The 24413-nt window shown below is 39.5% G+C and overlaps 2 protein-coding genes across 4 annotated transcripts in view; one reads left to right on the forward strand and one right to left on the reverse strand.

The window, feature by feature from the left end:
- The window catches only part of LRRIQ4 (leucine rich repeats and IQ motif containing 4), a 44567-nt gene that overhangs the window by 17064 nt on the left and 3090 nt on the right, over positions 1 to 24413 (reverse strand). The window contains exon 2 of one of the 3 annotated variants that reach the window (XR_004974153.1): positions 343 to 1290. The exons of 1 other annotated variant lie outside the window; for it this stretch is intronic. The gene's annotated coding sequence lies outside the window, so the exon portion shown is untranslated. Of the gene's footprint in view, positions 1 to 342; positions 1291 to 20831; positions 20962 to 24413 lie in introns of those variants that run through there. One more of the 3 variants, XR_004974152.1, reaches the window with a different exon arrangement.
- Positions 237 to 21078, forward strand: LRRC34 (leucine rich repeat containing 34). Its single transcript, XM_036350682.1, has 10 exons — positions 237 to 349; positions 1499 to 1617; positions 2471 to 2535; positions 3524 to 3607; positions 7560 to 7688; positions 10965 to 11060; positions 15598 to 15752; positions 17909 to 18064; positions 18861 to 18987; positions 20764 to 21078. The coding sequence occupies exons 1-10, from the start codon at positions 276 to 278 to the stop codon at positions 20965 to 20967; spliced, it is 1209 nt and encodes a 402-aa protein (XP_036206575.1). The 5' UTR covers positions 237 to 275; the 3' UTR covers positions 20968 to 21078.

The following is a 24413-nucleotide window of genomic DNA, read 5'->3' on the forward strand; positions in this document are numbered from 1 at the left end:
TGGGTGCTTCTGTGGACCTTGTTCTCCAAACAGCATTTTTATTCTCTCTGGTTCCTAACTTCGGTTTCTCTCCTCTTTTTCTGTTAATTCTGTCTCCTTTTCTTCCCCACCTGACTCTGTACATACACATTCATATCTTTGGAAGAAGTGCAATTTGCGGAGAAGGAGGGACTTGGGGGTAATTAACATGTGATGAAGGGTAATGATAATGCATTTATTTCTCAAAAGCTCCAGGACCTATTGACAGCCTCTGGCAACTTTATACTTATCTATGTATGGAAAATTCACAGAAAGTTAATGATTTTATATTGCAAAAACTCAAAGGAGCGGATGAAGAAATCAAAAAGGGGTAAGGAAGAAAAATACTTGATTATATCAATAATATTCTGTGATGTTCATCTGTGTGAAAATCCTGGAATACTGAGTGATTTCAAAGCCATTTGCAAGTGCTTGGTAAAATGGACATGTCTTTTGATTCAGAGTAGCTGATTATCACTGTGAGTAGGTCTTGAGGTAGAGAAGTAGTTGATTGTCACTGTTAGTAGGTCTTGAGGTAGAGAAGTAGTTGATTGTCACTGTGAGTAGGTCTTGAGGTAGAGAAGTAGTTGATTGTCACTGTTAGTAGGTCTTGAGGTAGAGAAGTAGTTGATGGCCACTGTTAGTAGGTCTTGAGGTAGAGAAGTAGTTGATTGTCACTGTGAGTAGGTCTTGAGGTAGAGAAGTAGTTGATGGCCACTGTTAGTAGGGCTTGAGGTAGAGAAGTAGTTGATGGCCACTGTTAGTAGGTCTTGAGGTAGAGAAGTAGTTGATTGTCACTGTTAGTAGGTCTTGAGGTAGAGAAGTAGTTGATTGTCACTGTTAGTGGTCTTGAGGTAGAGAAGTAGTTGATGGCCACTGTTAGTAGGTCTTGAGGTAGAGAAGTAGTTGATGGACACTGTTAGTAGGTCTTGAGGTAGAGAAGTAGTTGATTGTCACTGTTAGTAGGTCTTGAGGTAGAGAAGTAGTTGATTGTCACTGTTAGTGGTCTTGAGGTAGAGAAGTAGTTGATGGCCACTGTTAGTAGGTCTTGAGGTAGAGAAGTAGTTGATTGTCACTGTGAGTAGGTCTTGAGGTAGAGAAGTAGTTGATTGTCCCTGTTAGTGGTCTTGGAGGTAGTGGAGTATACTGGGAAGAGCACTAGACCAGCAATCTCCAGCTCTGGGTTTCCAGGTTTGTCCTTAACTCCTATTTGCTGGTCGTTATACAAATCATTGAGTCTTCAATGTCATTACATACCAAGTGGGGATACTTCTGTGTGAGAGAGAGAAATTAGGTTATATAGTATTTGTTAATGTGCTTAGCAAAATCTGTGGAATATTTAGTAGTTTTAAGTGACTTGATGTAAATCTATATTGCTGTACATATTTGGTTCTGATAAATGCTATCCATGAAGTTACTATTTACACATGAAGACTAAAATCGTTTTATTTCATTACTGACTTTATTTGTATTTTAACAGATCGAGAGGAATCACATTAAACCTCGCTGGTAACAATCACTCAATGCCAGTGGAAAGACTAACAAATGAAGATTTTTTAATTCTTTCTAAAACTTTAGAGAAGAATCCATATATTAATGGTATGGTCCATACCTATACTAATAAAAGGGTAATATGCTAATTAGACCGGGTGGACCGGCCATCTTCCGGACATCTGACTTTCTTCTGGACAAAGCCATGGTGGTAGGGGCCAAGGCAGAGGCAGTTAGGGGCAATCAGGCCAGCAGGGGAGAGCAGTTAAGGGTGAGATCAGGCTGGCAGGGGGGTAGGGGTGATCAGGCCGGCAGGGGAGGGCAGTTGGGGGCAATCAGGTCAGCAGGGGAGGGCAGTTGGGGGCATTAGGCAGGCAGGCAGGTGAGTGATGAGGAGCCAGTGGTCCTGGATTGCAAGGGGGATGTCTGACTGCCAGTTTAGGCCCAATTCCTCAGGGCCTAAACCAGCAGTTGGACATCCCCCAAGGGGTCCCAGATTGGAGAGGGTGCAGGCTGGGCTGAGGGACACCCCCGCCCCATGCACAAATTTTGTGCACTGGACCTCTGGTATTAATATAATTATGGCCTCCTTAAGAATCTTTGCCCCTGCTTTTTAAAAATTTTTAAACAAAAACAAAAATTTTTAAACAAATTTTCAAGACAGAGCTTTATTTTTTAAAATATATTTTTATTGATTTAAGAGAGAAAGGGATAAGGAAACAGAGAAACATCAGTGATAAGGGAGAATCATTGATTGGCTGCCTCCTGTACTCCCCCTACTGGGGATCAAGCCGGCAACCGAGGACATGTGCTTGACCAGAATTGAACCTGGGACCCTTCTGTCCACAAGCCAACTCTCTATCCACTGAGCCAAACCAGTTAGGTTGCCGGTGCTTTTATTTTCCTGCTTTTAAGAATCCATTATAAGGAACATCAGCTTCTATTCCTCTGTGTTCTTCAGGTTTGGATGTTAGATATAACCTCATAAGTGATGCTGGTTTATACTATGCTGCAAAACTGCTTCAGGTATTATTCTACTACAAAATGTTTTGTCTTTTTTTTTTCTTTCAGGGGTCAGTTAAGAACCACTCCTTTCTTTGGAATGTGCAGGGTTTGAGCATGCTAAGTTAACCCTTTATTGCAGATTCACTTTGGAGACACCCAAACTGAAATTCTGCATTATGGTTGCATTTTATGTAAGAAAGACAGTGTGGTCCACTAATCAGAGAGGTTGTACTTAAAGAAAAGGCCTTGTTTTAGCCTCAGAAGACCAGCAAAGAGACGTTTGTCTGTATTGTCAGTGAAAATAAACTGTTTAAAGCTGTATATATCTTTTTTTAATTTCTTCCTTATATTGGCTTTTTAATTTTGTAACTACTTATCCCAACCTCATCTTCTAAAAGCACTTTTAATGAGTTTAAAATGATCTTAAAATTCTCATACCTATGAAATGGTGCACAATGTAAGTGTAGAGGTGAAGATTAAAAAAATGAAGAAACCATGTTATTCTCAGCAATCACAAATAAAAATGCAACAAAATCTTCAAGACATTCTTAGTTCTACTTTAGCGAAACCTCTAAGTCTAATGGCACACCCACAAAATGCTAGTTCTGCAAAATGTCAAGTCCTGACGGTGATATATTTACAACACTTAAAATATATTGAAAATCCATTTGTGCATTTGGTTTCAGTAGAGCTGGTAACTAGAGCTGCTGAGTCATCTTTTACAAACTTGTACACTACGGTTAAATATACAAAGCACATTCATACTTTGAATCATTGGTCAAAACTGAAGATAGTCCTTTTCTTTCATCTATGTTGCAATTATATTTATGTTTAAATAAGAATAGTGATTTTTTCCCCCTTAATCGTAGTTTCTTTTGCTAGACTTTCAGATTTTCTGGTTTATAAAGATTTTCTGTTTCATAAACACTGTTACTTAAATAAAGCTGCTCACACATTATTGATTTTTAGTAATACATGTTTAACCGTTTCTTTTCTCTCCTTATTATAGAAACAACACAGTCTCATTTACTTAAATCTTATGTTTAATGATATTGGGCCCAAAGGTGGAGAGCTGATTGCTAAAGCACTACTTGTAAGTATTTATGTACCTAACATTGTATTTAGGAATTTTAATTTCTGATATCTTAGAACTAACAGAATCAAATGTGAATGTGAATTTATATTATTTTAATATTGTGGGAATGTATATTTTTATTACACTTCAATTTATTAAAATATGAACATTATCTGAGCACTTTTGAACTCATTTTTAAAAGTAGCTTAAAATATAGTTCACATACATAAAATTTACCCTTTTAAAGTGTTCAGTTTAGTGTTTTTTTATATATATAGTCACAGAGTTGGGCAACCATCACCATAATTAGTGCTTGCCGAGCATTGTCATCCCCCAAAAGAAGGCCGGTACCCATTAGTAACCCCTCTCCGTGCTTCTCTCCCCACTCACCGGCCACTACCCCTCTTTCCATCTATACCAATAGATTGCCTGTTCTGGACATTTCATGTATACGAATCATTCAATTTGTGGCCTTTTGTGATTGGCGTAATGTTTTCAAGGTTCATCCTTTTTATTGCCAAAGAATATTTCATTGTATCGGCATATCACATTTTGTTCATCCAGCTGTTAATGAACATTTGGGTATCCACTTTTTGTCTCTAATGAATAATGTTACTATGACTATTTACACGTTTTTGTGAGCACATAAGTTTTTATTTTTCATGGCTATATACCTAGGAGTGGAATTTGTGGGTCATTTGGTAACTGTTTAATATTTTGAGGAACTGCTAAACCATTTTCCAAAATGGTTTGTCCCTTTTTACAGTTTCACTAACAATAAATGAGTTTTCCAGTTTTTCATGGCCTCACCAGCATTTGGTACTATTTTTTTGTTTGTTTGTTTAGCCATCCTAGTGAATATGAAGAAGTTTTGTGGTTGTTTTGATTTACATTTCTCTAGTAAGTAGTAATGTGGAACATCTTTACATGTGCTTTTTAGCCATTTACATATATTCTTTGGAGAAATATCTTCAAATTCTTTGCTCATTTTAAAACTGAATTATTTGTCCTTTTGAATTATAAGAGTTTTTTTATATTCTGGATAAAGTCCTTTATCAAATGTGTATTTTGCAACTATTTTCTCATTCTGCAGGCTTCCTTAATTTCACTTCCTTAATGACGTCCTTTGAAACACAACATTTTTAAATTTTAATAAAGTTTATCTATTTTTTCTCTTGTTGTTTGTGCTTTTGGTATTATAGTCACGAAGATTTACAATTATTTTCTTCTAACAGTTTTATGATTTAGCTCTTTGATCCATTTTGAGTTAATTTTTGTATATGATTTGAGCTAGAAGCCTAACTTCATTCTTTTACCTGTGGGTGTATCCAGTTGTCCCAATGCTATTTGTTAAGACTATTCTTCCTCCTTTTAATTGTCTTGACACCCTTGTTGATAATCAGTTGACTATAAATGTGAGGGTTTATTTCTGTGCTCTTCGTTTATTCTTTTAATCTATATATGCCTGTCTTTGTGCCAGTACCACACTATCACAGCTACTGTAGTGTTGTAGTAAGTTTTGAAGTCAAGAAGTGTGAGTCCTTTGTTCTTTTTTCAAGATCATGCGGCTCTTCTGGGTTCCTTGTATTTCCATATGAATTTTAAGATCAGTTCATCAATTTCTGCAAGAAAAGCACCTGGGATTTTGGGAGGAATTGTTTTAAATCTTACAATCAGTTTGGGGAGTATTGCCATCGTAATATTAAGTCTTCTGGTCCCTGAATATGGGGATGTTTCTGTTTATTTGGGTCTTTAATTTCTTTCAGTGATGCTTTATAGTTTCCAATGTGCAAGTCTTGACCTTCTTTTGTTAAATGTACTCCTAATGTTTTATACTTTTTGATATTATTGTAACTGGAATTTTCTTAATTTAATTTTTTGATTTGTCATTGCTCATGTATAAAAATACAATCGATTTTTTACACTGAGTGGCCAGATTATTGTGACCACCTGACGTTTGTAGGCAAATTAGCCATACAATGCTTTGTATGGGATATGGAAGCCGAAGGCCTACTCTAACACCTTTGCTGTCTGCAGTTACCAAGATAAAACGTCTCCAATTCGCACAGGAACACAAGGATTGGACAGTCGAACATTGGAAAAAGTCATGCGGTCCGATGAATCATGTTTCCAATTGCATCATGCAGATGGCAGAATGAGAAATTGGCAGAAACAGCATGAAAGCATGCACCCCACATGCATAAGTACAACCCTTCAAGCTGATGGGAGCAGTGTTATGGTTTGGGGCATGTTTTCCTGGCATGATTTGGGCCCTTTAATTTGTGTGGAACAACGTCTGAATAGCACACATACCTAAGTATCGTTGCTGATCAAGTTCATCCTATCATGTTGATGGCGTATCCCAATGGAGATGGCTTCTTCCAACAAGACAATGGCCATGCCACGGTGCTCGTATTGTGCAGGAGTGGTTTCAAGAACATGAGGGAGACTTTACCTTGCTTAGGTGGCCCCCACAATCGCCAGATCTCAATCTAATGGAGCATTTGTGGGACGAAGTTAAAAGAGCCATCAGGCAGCTGGTTCCACAACCATCAAATCTCACAGAACTGGACAGTGCTATTCATCAGGCATGGTGTCAGATTCCTCGCATCACCTTTCAACATCTTGTGGAGTCAATGCCAAGAAGAATCGCCGCAGTACTGAAGGCAAAAGGTGGCCCAACGAAGTACTGATGGAGTGGTCATAATAATCTGGCCACTCTGTATATATTGACCTTGTGTCCTGCAGTCTTGCTGAAGTTTATTAGTTCTAACAGATTTTTCCTTTTTGTGTGGCTTCCTTAAGATTTTCTACATATAAGATCATTTCATATGCAAACAGAGATAGTTTTACTTACTTCTTTTCCAATTTGGATGCCTTTTTAGTTTCTTCTTGCCTGATGGCCCTGTGTAGAACCTTCAGTACAATCTATATATATAAAACCCTAAGCGACTGGTCAACCGTTTGACTGGTCACTATGATGAACACTGACCACCAGGGGGCAGATGCTCAACACAGGAGCTGCCCCCGATGGTCAGTGAGCTCCCACAGCAGGAGCTCCGCTCAACTGACCACCTCTCTCACCTCTGTGGCAGCGCTACTGTAGCGGGGCAGGATGAGCGGATGGCACAGTAACCGCCCAAACTTGGGCTCCTCCCCACCGCCTGCTGCTTCGCACAATGCTACATACCTCAGGGGATGTCGGACTGCAGGTGTCTGCCTGATCCCAGCAGTCCCACATCCCCCGAGGGGTCCCGGATTGCGAGAGGGCACAGGCCAGGCTGAGGGACCCCCCTGGTGCATGAATCCATGCACTGGGCCTCGAGTGTTAAATAAAGGTGGTGAGTTTGAATTAGTTTTAAAGACAATTATTTGCACTTACATGTCCTAATATTTATTCATTAGGACAATGACATGTCTGTAACTTTCTTTGTGAAAGTTATCCAGAAAGTAGAATGAGAGAAGGAATTAAACTTTGAGAATGTCTGAGAACTAGATCTTTAAAAGTGAACTGATTGCTTAATGGGCACCGGGTTTCCTTTGGGGGTGACTGACGAAAATGTTTTGCAACCAGCTAGCGGTGATGACTGTGAATATACTAAAAATCAGTGAATTGTACACTTTTAAATGGTTAATTTTGTGTTATGCAAATTTCACCTCAATAAAAAATGGTATAATGTTCTTAGAAGATAAATTTATAGATTTTCCAAGGAAAAGAAAGTTTATTAAAAGTCTGCTTTATTTAGTGGTTATTGTTTAGCATCTGTTTCCTGGGTATTCTTTCTACTGAGCTACTATTAAACTACATTTTATCTATTATGGGAAATTGAATGTCACCCTTAAAGACTATCCAATTCTATCCCATGAATAATTGATGAGCCTGCAAATAGTAAAATAGTCACCTAACTCATATACTCTGAATTTCTGTGGATTAAAAACTTAACCAAGTTTTGACTGTTTCCCTTTTCAGAAGAATACAACTCTGAAATACCTAAGAATGACTGGAAACAAAGTTGAAAATAAAGGTGGAATGTGTTTTGCTGCAATGCTACAAATTAATTCATCCTTAGAGAAGTTAGATCTGGGTGACACTGACCTGGTGAGTAAATTGGTTATGAGAAAATCACCCAGATAATGGATCCTTTTCCCTGGAAACCAGCATAGAGAGCAGCTAAATGACAGCATTATGAATGGTTAGACTTGCCCCTAATGTCAATATCGGAGAAAAGGCTGCTTTAAGAAAAAAAAAAAACAAAACAGAAAACCTAGGCATAATAGTGCTTACTTAATAAATCAGATTGTTGTAAATGACATTACAGAAAAATTTCCAGTATAATAAAAATCTTCTTAAATTTCCATCCACAAACCTTAACCTGTGTGGGATTTTAAAAGAAAAAGACTGTATTCATTTTAATTAAACAAATACTACTTTATTATTATCATACAAATTTTTTTACTTTGAAAACATTTTGAAGTGAGTAGTTGTAGCCTAAAAACCTAAAATGAACCCTAGCCGGTTTGGCTCGATGGATAGAGCGTTGGCCTGCAGACTGAAGGGTCCCAGGTTTGATTCCGGTCAAGGGCACATGCCGGGGTTGCGGGCACGATCCCCAGTTGGGGGGTGTGCAGGAGGCAGCCAATCAGTGATTCATTCTCATCATTGATGTTTCTAACTCTCTCTCCCTCTTCCTTCCTCTCTAAAATCAATAAAAATATATATATTTTTAAAAAGACCTAAAATGATGCCAAAAACTGCTCTGGGCCTTCCACTGGCCTGATGATGAGGTGTGTGGATTTTGCATGTCTTCAAATTCCAGACTTCATTTTCTCAACATGCTTTCAGACCTGGAGGCCTAATGTTGGGAACCTGTTGCACAGATTAACGAAAATTACTGGGACACAAAAACAATAAGATGGCCCAGGAGGCTCCTAGGAATAATAGGTTCTGGAGCTTTAAAAAGTAGTTGATGCCACTCTGGCTCTGGGAGAAGCATTAATTCAATTTATACCCTCTACATGTAACAGTCACAATCCTAGCTTCCAAGGATACAAGTGCGCATCGAATGTGGTCTCTGCCTTCTTTCATAAAGCCTATATTTAGTTGGGAAAATATCAATAAATAGAGAAAGGTGCTATGAAGATGGCCAGGTACTGTTTATAATGGGGAGGAGGTAATTCGCATGATAGACGGTTGCCTAAGACCTGAGGAAGTAATATTTAGGAGTCATGAAAGACGAGGAAAAACTGCCCCGGAGAGGTCTATGGCAGAACATTCCAGGCGAGGGGTCCAATATAGAGACTCTGCTAGTACTTCTCCATGTGTGGTGGAGGCAGTATTACTGCTACAGGTTGAGGTAATTTTAATCCTTATGTACATGTTTTGCAGATGCTTTCTATTTATTTCAAGGGATTATGGTTTTCATTTACAGTAGTGATACAAAGGTGTGTTTTTTGAGTATATTTTTATTGATATCATTGAGGAAGGGAGAGGGAGAGAGTTAGAAACATCAATGATGAGAGAAAATCATTAATTGGCTCACGCCCCCTACTGGGGATTGAGCCCACAACCTAGGCATGTGCTCTGACCAGGAATTGAACTGTGAACTCCTGGTTTATAGGTGGACACTCAACCACTGAGCCAGCTCAGCTGGGAGTGATTCAGAGTTTTAAAATAAAGTGAAAGAGTTGATTTCATGGAAAAATGTTAGGTAAATAGTAAAACTGCCCAGCCAGAATGGCTCAGTTGGTTGAGCGTCATTCTATGCACCAAAAGGTTGCAGTTTGATTCCAGGTCAGGGCACATACCTGAGTTTTGGGTTTGGTCCTCAGTTGGGGGAGTATGGAAGACAACTAATTGATGTTTCTTTCTCTCCCTTCCTCTCTCTAAGCATGTCCTTGGGTGAGGATAAGAAATAATACTAAAACTGATGTTCAGATTGATGGTAAAATCATGAGGGAGGAACATGAATAATGAAATATGAAGTCTGGCAGGTTTTAAGAACTGAAAAGACAGTGGCTAGACAGGAGTTTAAAGAGTGCCTCATAGTGAAGGTGGAGAGGTTTATAGGGGCCAGTTTCAGCAAAGGTTGTGTGGGTTGTAAATGTGGGTCATGGGAAGCAGGGGGGATTTTATTATAAACTAGAGGCCGGTGCACAAAAATTTGTGCACTTGGGGGGTCCCTCAGCCTGGCCTGTGCCCTCTCGCAGTCTGGAACCCCTCGGGGGATGTCCACCTGCTGGCTTAGGCCTGCTCCCCAGGGGATCAGGCCTAAACTGGCAGTCAGCCCAGGAGCCCTCCGGGGATGTCCACTTGCCAGCGGGGAGCAGACCTAAGCTGCAGTCGGACATCCTTAGCGCTGCTGAGGAGGCGGGAGAGGCTCCCACCACCACCGCTGTACTGGCAGCCGTCAGCCTGGCTTGTGGCTGAGCAGAGCTCCCGCTGTGGGAGCGCAATGACCACCAGGGGGCAGCTCCTGCATTGAGCATCTGCCCCCTGGTAGTCAGTGTGTGTCATAGTGACCAGTCATTCCCAGTCGTTCTGCTGTTAGGGTCAATTTGCATATTACCCTTTTATTATATAGGATGCCAGTCATGGAAAGGCCTTAAGTTGAGGGGTGACATGATCTGATTGGTGCTTTCAAAAGATCATTCTGGTTTCTCTGTGAAGAATGAGAGGGTGGCAAGAGGAAACCCAGTGACCACATAGGAAGTTATTGCAGTTGTCCATGTGGGCGATTGATGAGGACAAAGATGGGGGTAGGGTGGTGGCCACAGAGGTTCCCTAATCTGAGACATTTTTTAGAGGTAGAATCTGTAAGACTTACTGATTGACTGGATGGGAGGGTAAGAGGACTGGTGGAGTGAAAGGAAGCACAGGTTTTATGGCAAAATAGCTGGGTGTGTGTGGCGGTACCATCACTGAGATGCGGAGGATTAGACCGACCCAATAAGGTAGAGAGGGAGACTGTGGGAGCGGTGGAAATGTGATGAGTAACCCTTTCCTGCCATGTACACTTAAAGTATGACTATAAAAGAATGCTGGCACAGGATAGGTGTTCTCAGTCATACAGAGCCCTAGCTGGGATTCACATGTGTATCTGAGGGCTTAGGAGCAAACCTAGAGGCAAACACCCTAGCAGATTCTCGGAGACTGAAACTCCCCATGCATGTTATCAATAGGTGTCAGGGCAAGGAGAAAAGAGCGTAACAGTTCATTTCTGAATTTGGTCAATCTATAATTCAAGGAGCAGGAAATACTTAAACATTTTTAAGCCACAATTTTCATTTATCAGATTACCAATATTGAAATATTTATTTATAAGGAGGTTAATTTATATATTTTGTCAGTTTCCTTAAAGAATTTATCTGTTTTTAGGGAATGCAAAGTGTGATAGCATTTGCTACAGTCCTAACTCAGAACCAGACAATTAAAGCAATAAACCTAAACCGACCTATACTGTATGGTGAGCAGGTATGTATCCCAAGTAACAGTAATTAATATTACCACATGTGAATAAAATGAAGGTACTGCTTACTGAATGTTATGTCAAGGTTCACAAATGCATTGTATTTCTAGAATGTAAACTACTATTTATATAAAAAAAAATCTTTTGCCTGACTGGTTTGGCTCAGTGGATAGAGCATTGGCCTGCAGACTGAAGGGTCCCGGGTTCGATTCCAGTCAAGGGCATGTACCTTGGTTGCGGGCACATCCCCAGTGGGGCGTGTGCAGGAGGCAGCTGATCAATGTTTCTCTCTCATTGATGTTTCTCTCTATACCTCTCCCTTCCTCTCTGTAAAAATATCAATAAAAATATATTTTTAAAAAAATCTTTTAAAGGAAAATTATTACTTCTTGATACGAGTCTTAAAGCTAAATATGTTTTAAATGTTGCTTATTTAGGCAGCAAACATATAATTTTTTTTTTCTTCTCATAAACTCAAATTCTCAGTGAGTAAACCTGTGAGGGGCAAAGTAGTTACAATGAAAGAATAAAAGATGAAAGTTTTAAAGGCTGGACTATAAGGCGGGTATGAACTGTTTTACTGTTTGTTTTTGTTATATTGTGGTGACTGAACCATTACATCTTTGAAGTCATGAGTAATCATGGCAGAATGCGTGTGCATAGCAGTCTGGGAAGTCTGGACTTGCTCCTGTAGGTAAGCCGCATGCTGGAGACACACAGATAAAAATGTGGTTCCTACTTTCAAGGCTTCTTGCCCCTTAACATTCTTTTCCTTTCTTGTCAGTTATAAAAAAGTAGTGAACAAGAACTCATTTTATTATTGGTCTAAACCAGCCGTGGGCAAACTACGGCCCGCGGGCCGGATCTGGCCCGTTTGAAATGAATAAAACTAAAAAAAAAAGACCGTACCCTTTTATGTAATGATGTTTACTTTGAATTTATATTAGTTCACACAAACACTCCATCCATGCTTTTGTTCCGGCCCTCCGGTCCAGTTTAAGAACCCATTGTGGCCCTCGAGTCAAAAAGTTTGCCCACCCCTGGTCTAAACAAAAACAGAATATCTACTAAAAAAATTTTCAAAGTACTTTGTCTAGTCTTTAAATTATCTATGTCATTGTTCCCCATTAGTATGAGTCATTGAGAATTAACTATATTTTAAATATATATTTTTTTATTGATTTCAAAGAGGAAGGGAGAGGGAGGGATAGAAACATCAATGATTAGAGAAAATCATTGATCAGCTGCCTCCAGCATGCCCTACACTGGGGCTCAAGCCCTCAACCTGGGCATGTGCCTTGACTGGGAACTGAACTGTGACCTCCTGGTTCATAGGTTGACACTCAACCACTGAGCCACGCCGGCCGGGTGAGAATTAACTATATTCTTAAAATATTTTTAATATTCGTGTTTTTGCATTCTTTGTCTGCATAGATCTTTCCCTTTCAATCATTTCTGCACTTTCCTGTATCAAAATTTTTGGAATTTTACATGTTAATTGCTTCACGTACATAAATCTAATCTGTTCAACAAACACAGAATCCTCAAATACAAGCACCCTTCTTTAAAAGACCAGCAAAGTATCTGACTCAAAGTAAGCATTCAGTGAGTTGCTTCACTGGCGATTCATTCATTCATTATAAACATTTGCCAGGCTGGTGTCCTCAGTGGTTGAGCATCGACCTGTGAACCAGATGGAGGTCACAGTTCGATTCCCAGTTGGATCACATGCCTGGGTTACGGGATCCATCCCCAGTAGGGGGCATGCAGGAGGCAGCTCATCAATTATTCTCTCATCATTGATGTTTCTATTTCCCTCTCCCTCTCTGAAATCAATACAAATATATTTTAAAGTCACCTTTAAAAATAAACATTTGAATGTAACCCTAAACCAGACACAACGCTGGATGCTAGAATAAGAAGTCAGACATACACTCAGCCCTTGTCTTCAAGGAACTTTCGTCTACATGGGATGAGATCAACAAGTTTGGAGGGTGTTATGGTTAGGGGACCTTGGGAGCATGTGGAAGGGCAGAAAACCAATACAGAGGGACGAGAGGTAGCTGGGAAGGTTCTCTGATTGAGGGCATGACAGATCTGAAGGCTAAACATTTTCTGGATTAAAGGTCCCAAGGAAATAAACGTTAAACTCTATGAAATCATATTATGTTGAGTGGCCTCATTACTCCCCAATCCACCCCAAGAGTAATTAAAAGCCCAAGCCCTTACTCTCAGTCTGGAGCTTCTGGGCAGTCAGCTAAACTCTGCTTTCTCTTCCTCTCCAAGTCAGTCCCCGCCCTCTCTCACTGAGCACTGCTCTCCTCTTAAATGGCTTGTGGGCCTCACACGTTGCAGTTCCAAAATGTGAACCTGCAAACTGATTTCATTTAAGGATTTTCCTGTTCACTATCTGGGGAGCTTAGACAAATACCTATGCCAGGTGCCACCCTAGGCAAATTAAGTCACAAACTTAGTGAATGGGGCTAAAAAAAACAACAACCTTTACTATTTCTGACATTAGTCCTCTCTTTGAAACTTCTTGACCTAAAAATGCAATCAAGATGTACAACACAAATGTGTTTTTATATGTCCTCCATTCCAGGCAGCACACACAGCAACACTGGACTCCCTAGGGCAGCAGTCGCCAACCTGTGGTCCAAAAGGTTGGCAACTGCTGCCCTAGGGGGTCAGTTTGCATTTCTTAGGATGGTCACTACAGCTTCCCCTTGGGTATATCTTTTCATTGTCAAAACAATAATATAAGCATACCAGACACAGGATTATAGAATATTGAAGGAATAAATGCTTTGCAGTTTTCTCTAGAACTTATTTTGTGCAGGTACTTTATTTAATTTTGGTGGGAAGTATAATATCACCTATTTAACAGAAAAGGAAACAGACTCAGATGAAATAATTTGCCCAGTCATATAGCTAGTAAAAGGTAAAGCTAGCATTTGGAAATTTTATTATAAAGCTCATGTGCTATTGCTGTGTGGTTCCATTTAACTTTTAAAGTTTTTCTTAATGCACATTTACATAATTAAAGCATAGTTATCATATTTGTGGTCAGCATTTTTAGTGACTATAAAACTTACTAAAATACAATCATTCAAGAGGACCAGAAAATACTTGGGTCCATTCATTTTAAGATACATTTTGATTCTGTTAAAAATTTGAAATGCTTGGTATTCAAATCCTCATTGAAGTTATATACCTTTTGCCTGGGAGCAGCTATATTTTGGAATTAAAAAAAAGTCTTCCAGCCGAAACCGGTTTGACTCAGTGGATAGAGCGCCAGCCTGTGGACTGAGAGGTCCCGGGTTTGATTCCGGTCAAGGGCATGTACCTGGGTTGCGGGCACATCCCCGGTGGGGGATGTGCAAGAGGCAGCTGATCGATGTTTCTCTCTCATCGATGTTTCAAACTCTATCTCTCTCCCTTCCTCTCTGTGAAAAATCAATAAAATATATTAAAAAAAAAAAAAAGTCTTCCAGCTCTAACCAGTTTGGCTCAGTGGATAGAGTGTCGGCCTGCGGACTGAAGGGTCTCAGGTTCGATTCCGGTCAAGGGCTGTACTGTGGTTGCGGGCACATCTCCAGTGGGGGGTGTGCAGGAGGCAGCTGATCGATGTTTCTCTCTCATCGATGTTTCAAACTCTCTGTCCCTCTCCCTTCCTCTCTGTAAAAAATAAATTAAATATATTAAAAAAAAAAAAAAAGTCTTCCAGCCTGGCCAATGTGGTTGAACCTTGACCTATGAACCAAGAGGTCACGGTTTGATTCCCAGTCAGGGCACATGCCCAGGTTGCAGGCTCTGTCCCCAGTGGGGGATGTGCAGGAGGTAGCTGATCAATAATTCTCTCCCATCGTTGATGTTTCTCTCTCTCTCTCTCTCTCTCTCTCTCTCTCTCTCTCTCTCTCTCTCTCTGTCACCCCCTCCCTCCCTCCTTCCCTCCCTCCCCCTTTCCCTTCCTCTCTGAAATCAATAAAAATACATTTTTAAAAAACTCTTCCAGTGACAAGAAAACAAGATTAAGATATATGGTATTTAGACATTTGGGATGATTATAAAAGGGAGGAAACGGATATGTCAGTAGGTTTAAATGGGTGTATTTTTAAAATAGAGTGGAGACTAAGAAATGTCTTTATATCTTGTCTACTATTAAGAGGCGATCAAGAACAAAGTTTAGGAATATATGGAGGGTCAGGAACAGTTTAGAGACTTGAGTGGACGGCAGTAAGGGAGTTAATATGCTCACTACATCGTAAGACCAGTTGGTTTGATTTTTTTCCTTCTGGAATGATTCTTTTTCTTAGTGATTATTATGTTTTTTTTAACTAGCCTCTTTTACATCATTTAGTTACTGCATTTTACAAGTGCCTGCTACCTGTTTCTAAAACAGTAAAGATATCATTTGTGGCAAAGAAGGATAAAGAGGATCATTTATGGCAAAAAAAAAAAAAGATCATTTTTAGTATATGTTCGGAACAAACATCCACTGCTTCAAATATACTTTAGAAAAACGATTTATCTATTTTTTAGGAAGAGTCCACAGTTCATCTAGGCCACATGTTAAAGGAAAACCACAGTCTTATTACACTACACATGAGTAAGCATAATGTGAAAAATTCTGGCCTAAAACAGTTATGTGATGCACTATATCTGAACAGAAGCCTGCGCTACCTTGATGTCAGCTGGTAGGTGATAATTTATACAGTAAGTAATTCAAGTCATGGGCATAATCTATGTCAACATTCATAGTATATAGTATATTTTGTTAGATACTAATTCCAAAGATTAGAAAACATAACCACTGTTGTCAACTTTTTATTCTAAGCCTTAGAATTTATTTAGTTTATGCTGATATTAATCACCTAATAATTTAAGTGAGCAACTTAATTATGAAAACCAGAATGGAAGCAACATTTTATGGCAAATTTTCATTAACTTTTTTGGAAATTGAGTAAAATAAATATTTAGAGAAATAGAAAGTAGTGTTTATCACTCTGTAAGTTTTTAAGTATGTTCTATGAATAAAATAATATTTCAGCCCTAGCCGGTTTGGCTCAGTGGATAGAGCATCAGCCTGCGGACTGAAGGGACATGGGTTTGATTCAGTTAAGGGCACATGCCTGGGTTATGGGCTCAACTCCCAGTAGGGGGCATGGAGGGGGCAACCGATCAATAATTCTCTCTCATCATTGATGTATCTATCTTTCCCTCTCCCTTCCTCTCTGAAATCAATAGAAATATATTTTAAAAAATAATACTTCATATTTTCAAATATCTCTATATATAAAAGGCTAATATGCTAAGTGTCTGACTGTCCAACCGGTCGCTACGATGTGCACTGACCACCAGGGGCCAGACACTCAACGCAAGACATTTACAGAGAAATGGCACTGTGGACCCCAGAGCAATAGCCCACCAAATCGCAGCCAACACTGCCGAGACCCCATGGCACAAAATGCGGCCCACAGCCCAGCCCAGCCCAGCTTGAAAATGGCTATGGGCGCCGGGTAATGATGTCACATAACAACGCCTGGCTTCCTCTCCCTAGCAACAGGCCATTTAACAATAAACAGCACTATGGATCTGGTGCCCACAAACCAACACTCGGCTTCCCCCAAGTAGGACACAGGCCCCACAACCACCCTGGAGTGACACCCCACCAAATCGTAGCAAACGCTGCTGAGACCCCATGGCACAAATGCAGCCCACAGCCCAGCCCAGCCCAGAAATGGTTGCTGTGGGCACCAGGTAATGACATCATGTAGCATCGCCCGGCTTCCTCTTCCTAGCGACTAGCCTCCTTGGAGTTTCTTCACCCCAGGAACACAATTTGCTTTATAGCCAGGTGCAGACATCTTACACTTTAACCAAATGTCTGTGAAGGGTTTTCCCATGCCTCATCTCATTTGCTCCTCACAGAAGTCCTGGAGCAGGCAGATAGGAGACTCGGTAGAATCCTATTTTCTTTTCATTAGCCAGAAAACGGAGATTTAGAAAGTTTAGAAACTTGACTGAAAAGAAGAAATGATGGACCTTGAAAATGACTTCAGGTTTTCTCACTGCGCAGAATATAGTCAAACACTGCTGCAGTTAAATATTTTACCTTTGTTCTCCCTGCATGATCTACAATAATAATGTGTTTCGTGTTGATATTTACTGCTGTGTTGCTGACAATTACCTGAAAGAGAAGTTGGGGTGCTTCACTGGGTTGGGAAAAGTTTAGCTCCATTCAAAAGCAGGTCTAATTAAGCAAGTTTATTCTATACTTGAGGCCCAGTGCATGAAATGCGTGCACTTGTGGGGAGGGGGTCCCTCAGCCTGGATTGCAAGAGGGCACAGGCCAGGCCAAGGGACCCCACCAGTGCATGATCGGGGCCGGGGAGGGATGCGGGAGGGCTCCAGGGTGTGTCTGGTCCATCTTGCTCAGTCCTGATCAGCCGGACCCCAGTAGCAAGCTAATCTACCAGTCAGAGCATCTGCCCCCTGGTGGTCAGTGCACATCATAGTGAGCGGTTGAGTGGCCTTAGCATATCATTAGCATATTATGCTTTGATTGGTTGAACGGACGACCGATGACTGGACACTTAGCATATTAGGCTTTTATTATATAGGATATATAAAAGGCTAAGTTGACTCATGCATGTGTGATATATATAAAGCTCTTGCTAGGGCCAATTGCACACATGTGTTTTTATCTGTCATTGTATATCGTGAATTTGGTTTACACTTCTATTATAAAGAGTGAATAGTGATATTAAAATATTTCTTCTAATTAATTTCAATGTGCACAAATTCGTGCACCAGGCCACTCACTAGTAACTACATATTTTTCCTTTCCCAGCAATAAAATAACTCATGATGGAATGGTGTTTTTGGCTGATGTACTGAAAAGCAACACTACCCTGGAAGTAATAGATCTTTCTTTTAACAGAATAGAAAATGCAGGAGCAAATAGTCTCAGTGAAACTCTTGCTTCACACAACAGGAGCCTTAAAGCGTTAGTATGGTTTGTATTTTTATAACAGAAAACTTAAATGTAACATCAAACCACTTAACTCTTAAGATTCATGATATTAATTTCCTAAACTGTCATAATATTAAGTGTGCAGTAAACATTTCAATTTCTAATTTTCAAAAGTACTTTTAAAAATTAGATTGTTTTATTCTAGTTATGATTGCTTAAAATGAATAAGAATATTCTTATTGCTTACATTATTTAACCTGAATTCTAAAATGAAGAATGAGTCAAAGAAAATATTACTGCCCTTGCTGGTGTTGCTTAGTGGTTAGTGTGTCAGACTGGTCACCAAAGGATTTCGGATTCAATTCCTGCCCCGGTGAGGGCGAGTGCAGTGTGGGAGACAACCAATCAGTGTGTTTTTCTTACATCAGTGTCTCTCTCCCTCCCTCCCTCCCTCCCTCCATTTGCACTCTCTCTAAAAGGGGGAAAAAATGGAAAAAATATTCTCAGGTGAGAATAGAAAAAAAAGTATTACTTGGATGACTTTTATCTTCAAAGATATATCTGTAATCCACCCCCAAACATTTACTGAATAATATAAAACGATTTCCACAATGTAGGCAACTCTACTAGGTGCATGAAGCATACAAGCAGAAAGCTAAGTTTCTTGGATCTGAGGAAATACATAGTATTTTGACTACTACAGTAAACATATTTAAGAATAATGCTGAGACTACAAAATAACCTGTTTGTAATAAATGTTGCTAACTTAGGCATTCTCTTTTTTGTGGAAATACCAGTTTCCAGGTTATTACTTTTTGTTTTTTCACAGGTTGTCAATAGTCAGCAACAACATACAGGGAGAAGGACTGGTTGCACTTTCAGAGTCAATGAAAACAAATCCCACGCTCTCTAATATCTACATTTGGGGAAACAACTTTGATGAGGCTACATGTGTGGTAAGTTTTTTCTTACTCAAGGTATTTTCTAGGGTCTTCTCTATGACATCAGATATTATTTACTTACTAGTAGCCCATCGTGCGATATCACATGCAGTAGGCCGCCTGCCACTTCCCCATGAGCCAGTGGGAACCGCAGCGCGCTGCAGCGGTGCTGCTTCCACGGGAGCCGTGCAGCATCTGCGGGAGGTGGAAGCAAACCACCAGTGCCCACGGGAGCAGGAGGGAGCCGTGCTGCTTCTGCAGAAGGTGGGCCCGCCATCTCCTCTCCAGGCCTGCGCTTGGCCACGGAGGCTGCGGGCCAGCCCTCCTGTCCCTGTCCGCTCCAGCACTGGGGGGCCGCCCGAGCTGGGTCGCAGCAGCTTGCCAGCCCCGTCTATCTCCATCTCTCTCTTTGCTCTGGGCCTCACCTGCGTGCGCAACCTTCTCCTGTCTGGTCGTGACCCATTAAGGTGTCCTGGCCTAATTTGCATATTTCCTTTTATATATATATATATATATATATATATATATATATATATATATATATATATATGGAGAGAGAGAGAATTATTTACATTGTTTACAAGTACATTAGGAATGATTAAAAAGTAGAGTGAGGCGCTACAAGTTTTGATAAATTTTAACATTAAGTCCTAAAAATTAGCTACTGGAAAGTTTGATTGAAATAGCAAGATATCAAGTGCTACATCCTATATAATAAAAGCCTAGGTGACATCGTGCAACATCATCACAAGATGGTCACCACAAGATGGCCAGCAGGGGACGGCAGATGTGGACGATCAGGCCGGCAGAGTAGCTGTTAGGTGTCAATCAGGCTGGCAGGGGTGTGGTTAGGGGTGGATCAGGCTGGCAGGCAAGCCATGAGTAGCCAGCAGTCCCTGATTGTGAGAGGGATATCTGACTAGGATCGGGCCTAAACCAGCGTCGGACATCCTCCAAGGGGTCCCAAATTGGAGAGGGTGCAGGCTGGGCTGAGGGATACTACCAACCCCCCTCTTGTGCATGAATTTTATGTACCAGGCCTCTAGTATGAATATAAAGATCACATACTAGAAGCTAAGTTGAGTTTACAACTAATAATGACAAGCTAAAGCAGAATGAAGCTAGACTTTAAAATCTTTTACTGTCTAAATTTTGCCTTTCTCTATAATTGCAACCTTACTGATAAACCAGTTTAACACGCTTGTATAACACCCTTACACAGATACCAATGATCCATAAGCAATATGCAAAGTAATTTCTACAATGAAGATAGAATTAGGCAGCCAGCCAGGCCAGCATCTAATACTATGGGGATTATCTCTTTTAGTCTAAATCTGTAGATTAGTTTCAGCAAGTTCATGAACTCTGTATAGTTGTAAGATAAAATCTGTGCTTAATTTTTCTGAGAAATGGATCCCTGGTTATCATCAGATCTTCAAGGACATATACAATAGCCTTCCTCCTTCATTTAAGAACCTCTGTGGGACTTGACATTTTTGACCATGGGACTTTTCAGTCCACAAAAGTGGTGTACAGAGAATTGGTAACTCTAGGAGTTATTTTTTTTAAAAAAAGCTCAATATATTAGAAATGTTTTACAAAATTTTAATTTCATTGTGTGAAATTAAATGAATAAAAACCTCATTACAATACCTAGAAAGTATAAAAATTCAGCAATGTTATTCAGAATATTTTATTATAAACTGCAAATTAGCACAGCCAATTTAAGTACTATAAAATGAATAAACTATTTTCTTAATGATATAGTTTTTCTTTTCTTAAAAATATTAGGCATATTCAAACTTAATTGAAATGGGCCGTCTAAAACCAGACGATACCGATGTGCAGCCATATGAGGTGGATGGACGTGTGTATCTTTCAGAAGTCTCCAATGGCCTTAAAAGGCACTACTACTGGACACCAACTTATGGAGAAGCTTTCAGCCACTCATCTAATGCCGGTTTCAGTCTCGTACCAGTAGGCCAACAGCTATGACAAACAGTCATAAAATAATTTTCATACATTTGACTTATATTCACAGAGATGAACATTTTATTGCCTATTTCATAAATTAGGACAAATTACTTTTATCAAATATGTAAAAGATATGGCTATATTAAACTATCCATATGAAAAAACTGAGTAGTGCAATTTTTAAAAGGAAATTTTACAAAATAGACTATAATTTTTATACCCTAGAGAAAGAAATCAAGGAACTTTTTGTAAAGAAAATATAACCAAGTAGTAAAATAGCATACAAGAAAAGGTCATTATAGGTATGCTAACTCTGGGTTGTCATGAAGTGGTAAAAAGGTTTCAGGTGGCAGATTCTCAGGGGATTCCAAGGGGTTTAGGGGTGGAAAAGCATTTTATATGTCTTATTTGGGTATTACAGATGAGTATTGATACAATCTCACAGATACAGGCAAATAGGTATAAATATACACATATACAAATACATATAAAAGTATACTTTCCAAACACGCCAGTGCTACCAGTGAGCTTTTTAAGACAGCTCTCTTTTGGAGTTCTATCTTTCTCTCTTTAAGTTAATTCTCTTTTAACATAGTTCTCTCTTTTGCCAGTAACATTTTAATGATTTGATGGCAAATAATGACTGTTGACTGTAGTGGATCTTGTTTTTAAATTAAGATTACTATGAAGAGGCAATTGACACTAGGATCCTTCAATTAGAGACCTATATTCACAAACTTTTGAATCCGTACAAACCAAAAAGAGGCTGCTTCATTTGAATGATTTATCACTGCTCAAGCCAGGCAAAGTGAGAAAAAAGTATGTGAACAGATTTTAAAAGGTACTTTAAATTAAGCTGATGTTCTGCAGTCTAAAAGAAAGTCAGTCTATCTCTAAATGTTGAGAATGGGTTAGAATAAAAGGTAGTGGTCAACTTTACAATTGTCCCAAGTATTGACGTTCCCTTAAAGTATTGTGAATTCCTCAAATCACAGCTGTACTCTAAATAAATATTTAACATTAGAAAAACACAGAGCCCTTGCAGTTTGGCTCAGTGAATAGAGCGTCGGCCTGCAAACTGAAGGGTCCTGGGTTCAATTCTGGTCAAGGGCATGTATCTTGGTTGCAGGCTCCATCACCGGCCCAGGTCAGGGCCTGTGTGGGAGGCAACTGATCGGATGTATCTCTCTCTCTCTCAAAATCAATGGAAAAATATCCTCAGATGAGGATTAACAAAAACAAAACAAAAAACCCCAGACATATCACCCACTGCCCATTCCTTCATTAAATTAAACAATTAAGATAAATATCCCCTACTATTTCATTACTTTTAAAGTTTAACAGGTCCTTCCTTATATACAGCACCTAATACCATCTTTCCATACTCCCTGGGAAGGGGTGGGGGGCAACAGAAGGGGTGAAAATGGTGGTGGTGGTGGTTATAAAATGGGAAGAACATTTGAACAAATTGTATCAGGCATTATTTTCAGGTAATGTTATAGGGTCATTGAGCAGAAAAGACCTAAATGCCTTAAGAAATGCATTTTCCTGCTTTCAGAGAGATGAATTTGAATCATCTAGGACAGATGGTTGCTATTGGGTTGCTGAGAAACAAAATCTTAAAACATCTGGAATTGGTTGATAAATACACACCTAATAGTTTTTGTTAGTAACAAAATGTATAAAATGGATTTCTAGGTTTTTATTTTATTTTTTGGTCAATCCTCACCTGAGGATATTTTTTCCACTGATTTTTTTTTTTTCTTAAGCGACTGGAAAAGAGGGGAGAGGGAGAAACACCGATGTAAGAGACATATTAATTGGTTGCCTCCTGCACTCATCCCAACCAGAGCAAGAGATCAAACCTGCAACCTAGGTATGTGCCCTTGACTGGGAATCTAACCTGCAACCACTGAGCCACGCCTGCCAGGGGCAAGGTGTGTGTGTGTTTTTTTTAAAGGTAAATATTGTTTATAGGTTATATTTAAGGAAACTACCACATCTGGTAATGGAATGTTAGATATGACCTTCCATTGGTGCTGTTAACAAATGTTTAAAATGGAATAAGTAAAACTGTACAGACCACAGAATATACCTGGACACTTATACTGACTGATTTTACTAGTTACTGATTTTACTCTTTGTTATTAAATTTTATCAAACCTTATGTGGCAAAGTTCTCTACATGTTTGAAAACTTTTCTTTCCATTTAAATATTTCTCTTGTGCAGATATAAAAACTAATTGGTTTTACAAAGTGCTTTTACATTATTACATGCTGATCAGATCCAGAACTAAATATCTGTATCTAAAAAGCTGTATGTCCCAGTAAAGCCAAAGTGGTTCTGTAATAGTTTAATAATGCAATAGGAAGTTGAATAAAATTTTTGTTTTTTAATCAAATTTGAAAAACTACAGAATTCAGGAAGTGCAATAAAATCATGCTATAGGGCCCTAACCGGTTTAGCTCAGTGGATAGAGCGTTGGCCTGTAGACTGAAGGGTCCCAGGTTCGATTCTGGTCAAGGGCATGTACCTTGGTTGCAGGCACATCCCCAGTAGGGGGTGTGCAGGAGGCGGCTGATCAATGTTTCTTTCTCATCAATGTTTCTAACTCTCTATCCCTCTCCCTTCCTCTCTCTAAAAAATCAATAAAATATATATTTTTTAAAAATCATGCTATAGGAAAAAAAATACATTTAAAACTGTTATTACATTTGGAAAACATTAAGTTCGTGAGGAAATACTACTCCTATAAAGATCCAATAAACTCAAGCTTGAATGACAATATGACAAATTTCTGCCCTACCCGGTTTGGCTCAGTGGATAGAGTGTTGTTCTGCAGAAATAAAGGTCCTGGGTTGTGGGCTAGATCCTGAGCAGGGGGCCTGCAGGAGGCAGCCAATCAATGATTCTCTCTCATCACTGATGTTTCTATCTCTCCCTCTCCCTTCCTCTCTGGAAATCAATAAAAATATATTTAAAAATATATATGACGCCCTCACCGGTTTGGCTCAGTGGATAAAGCGTCAGCCTGAGGACTGAGTGGTCCTAGGTTCGATTCCGGTCAAAGGCATGTACCTTGGTTGCGGGCACATCCCCAGTAGGGAGTGTGCAGGAGGCAGCTGATCGATGTTTCTCTCTCATCGATGTTTCTAGCTCTCTATCCCTCTCCCTTCCTCTCTGTAAAATATCAATAAAATATATATATATATATATATATATATATGACAAACTTCTTACAATTGAACATCTGTCCAGAGAGTGATCACAGTTTGTCAAACTATAGACACTAAATCAGCATTTTTAAAAAGTGTGGAGCATCAGAATCACCTGGGACAAATGTTTAAAATACAGATTCTCAGAGTCAGACCTACTGAATCAAAAGTTTCTAAGCAGCCTGTAGAGTCTGCATTTTTACAATCCAGGTCACCTTTCACCTCTTTACAGTTTAAAAACCAATGCTCTG

This window comes from Myotis myotis, unplaced genomic scaffold, assembly GCF_014108235.1.
Source record: "Myotis myotis isolate mMyoMyo1 unplaced genomic scaffold, mMyoMyo1.p scaffold_m19_p_2, whole genome shotgun sequence".
Taxonomy (NCBI): domain Eukaryota; kingdom Metazoa; phylum Chordata; class Mammalia; order Chiroptera; family Vespertilionidae; genus Myotis; species Myotis myotis.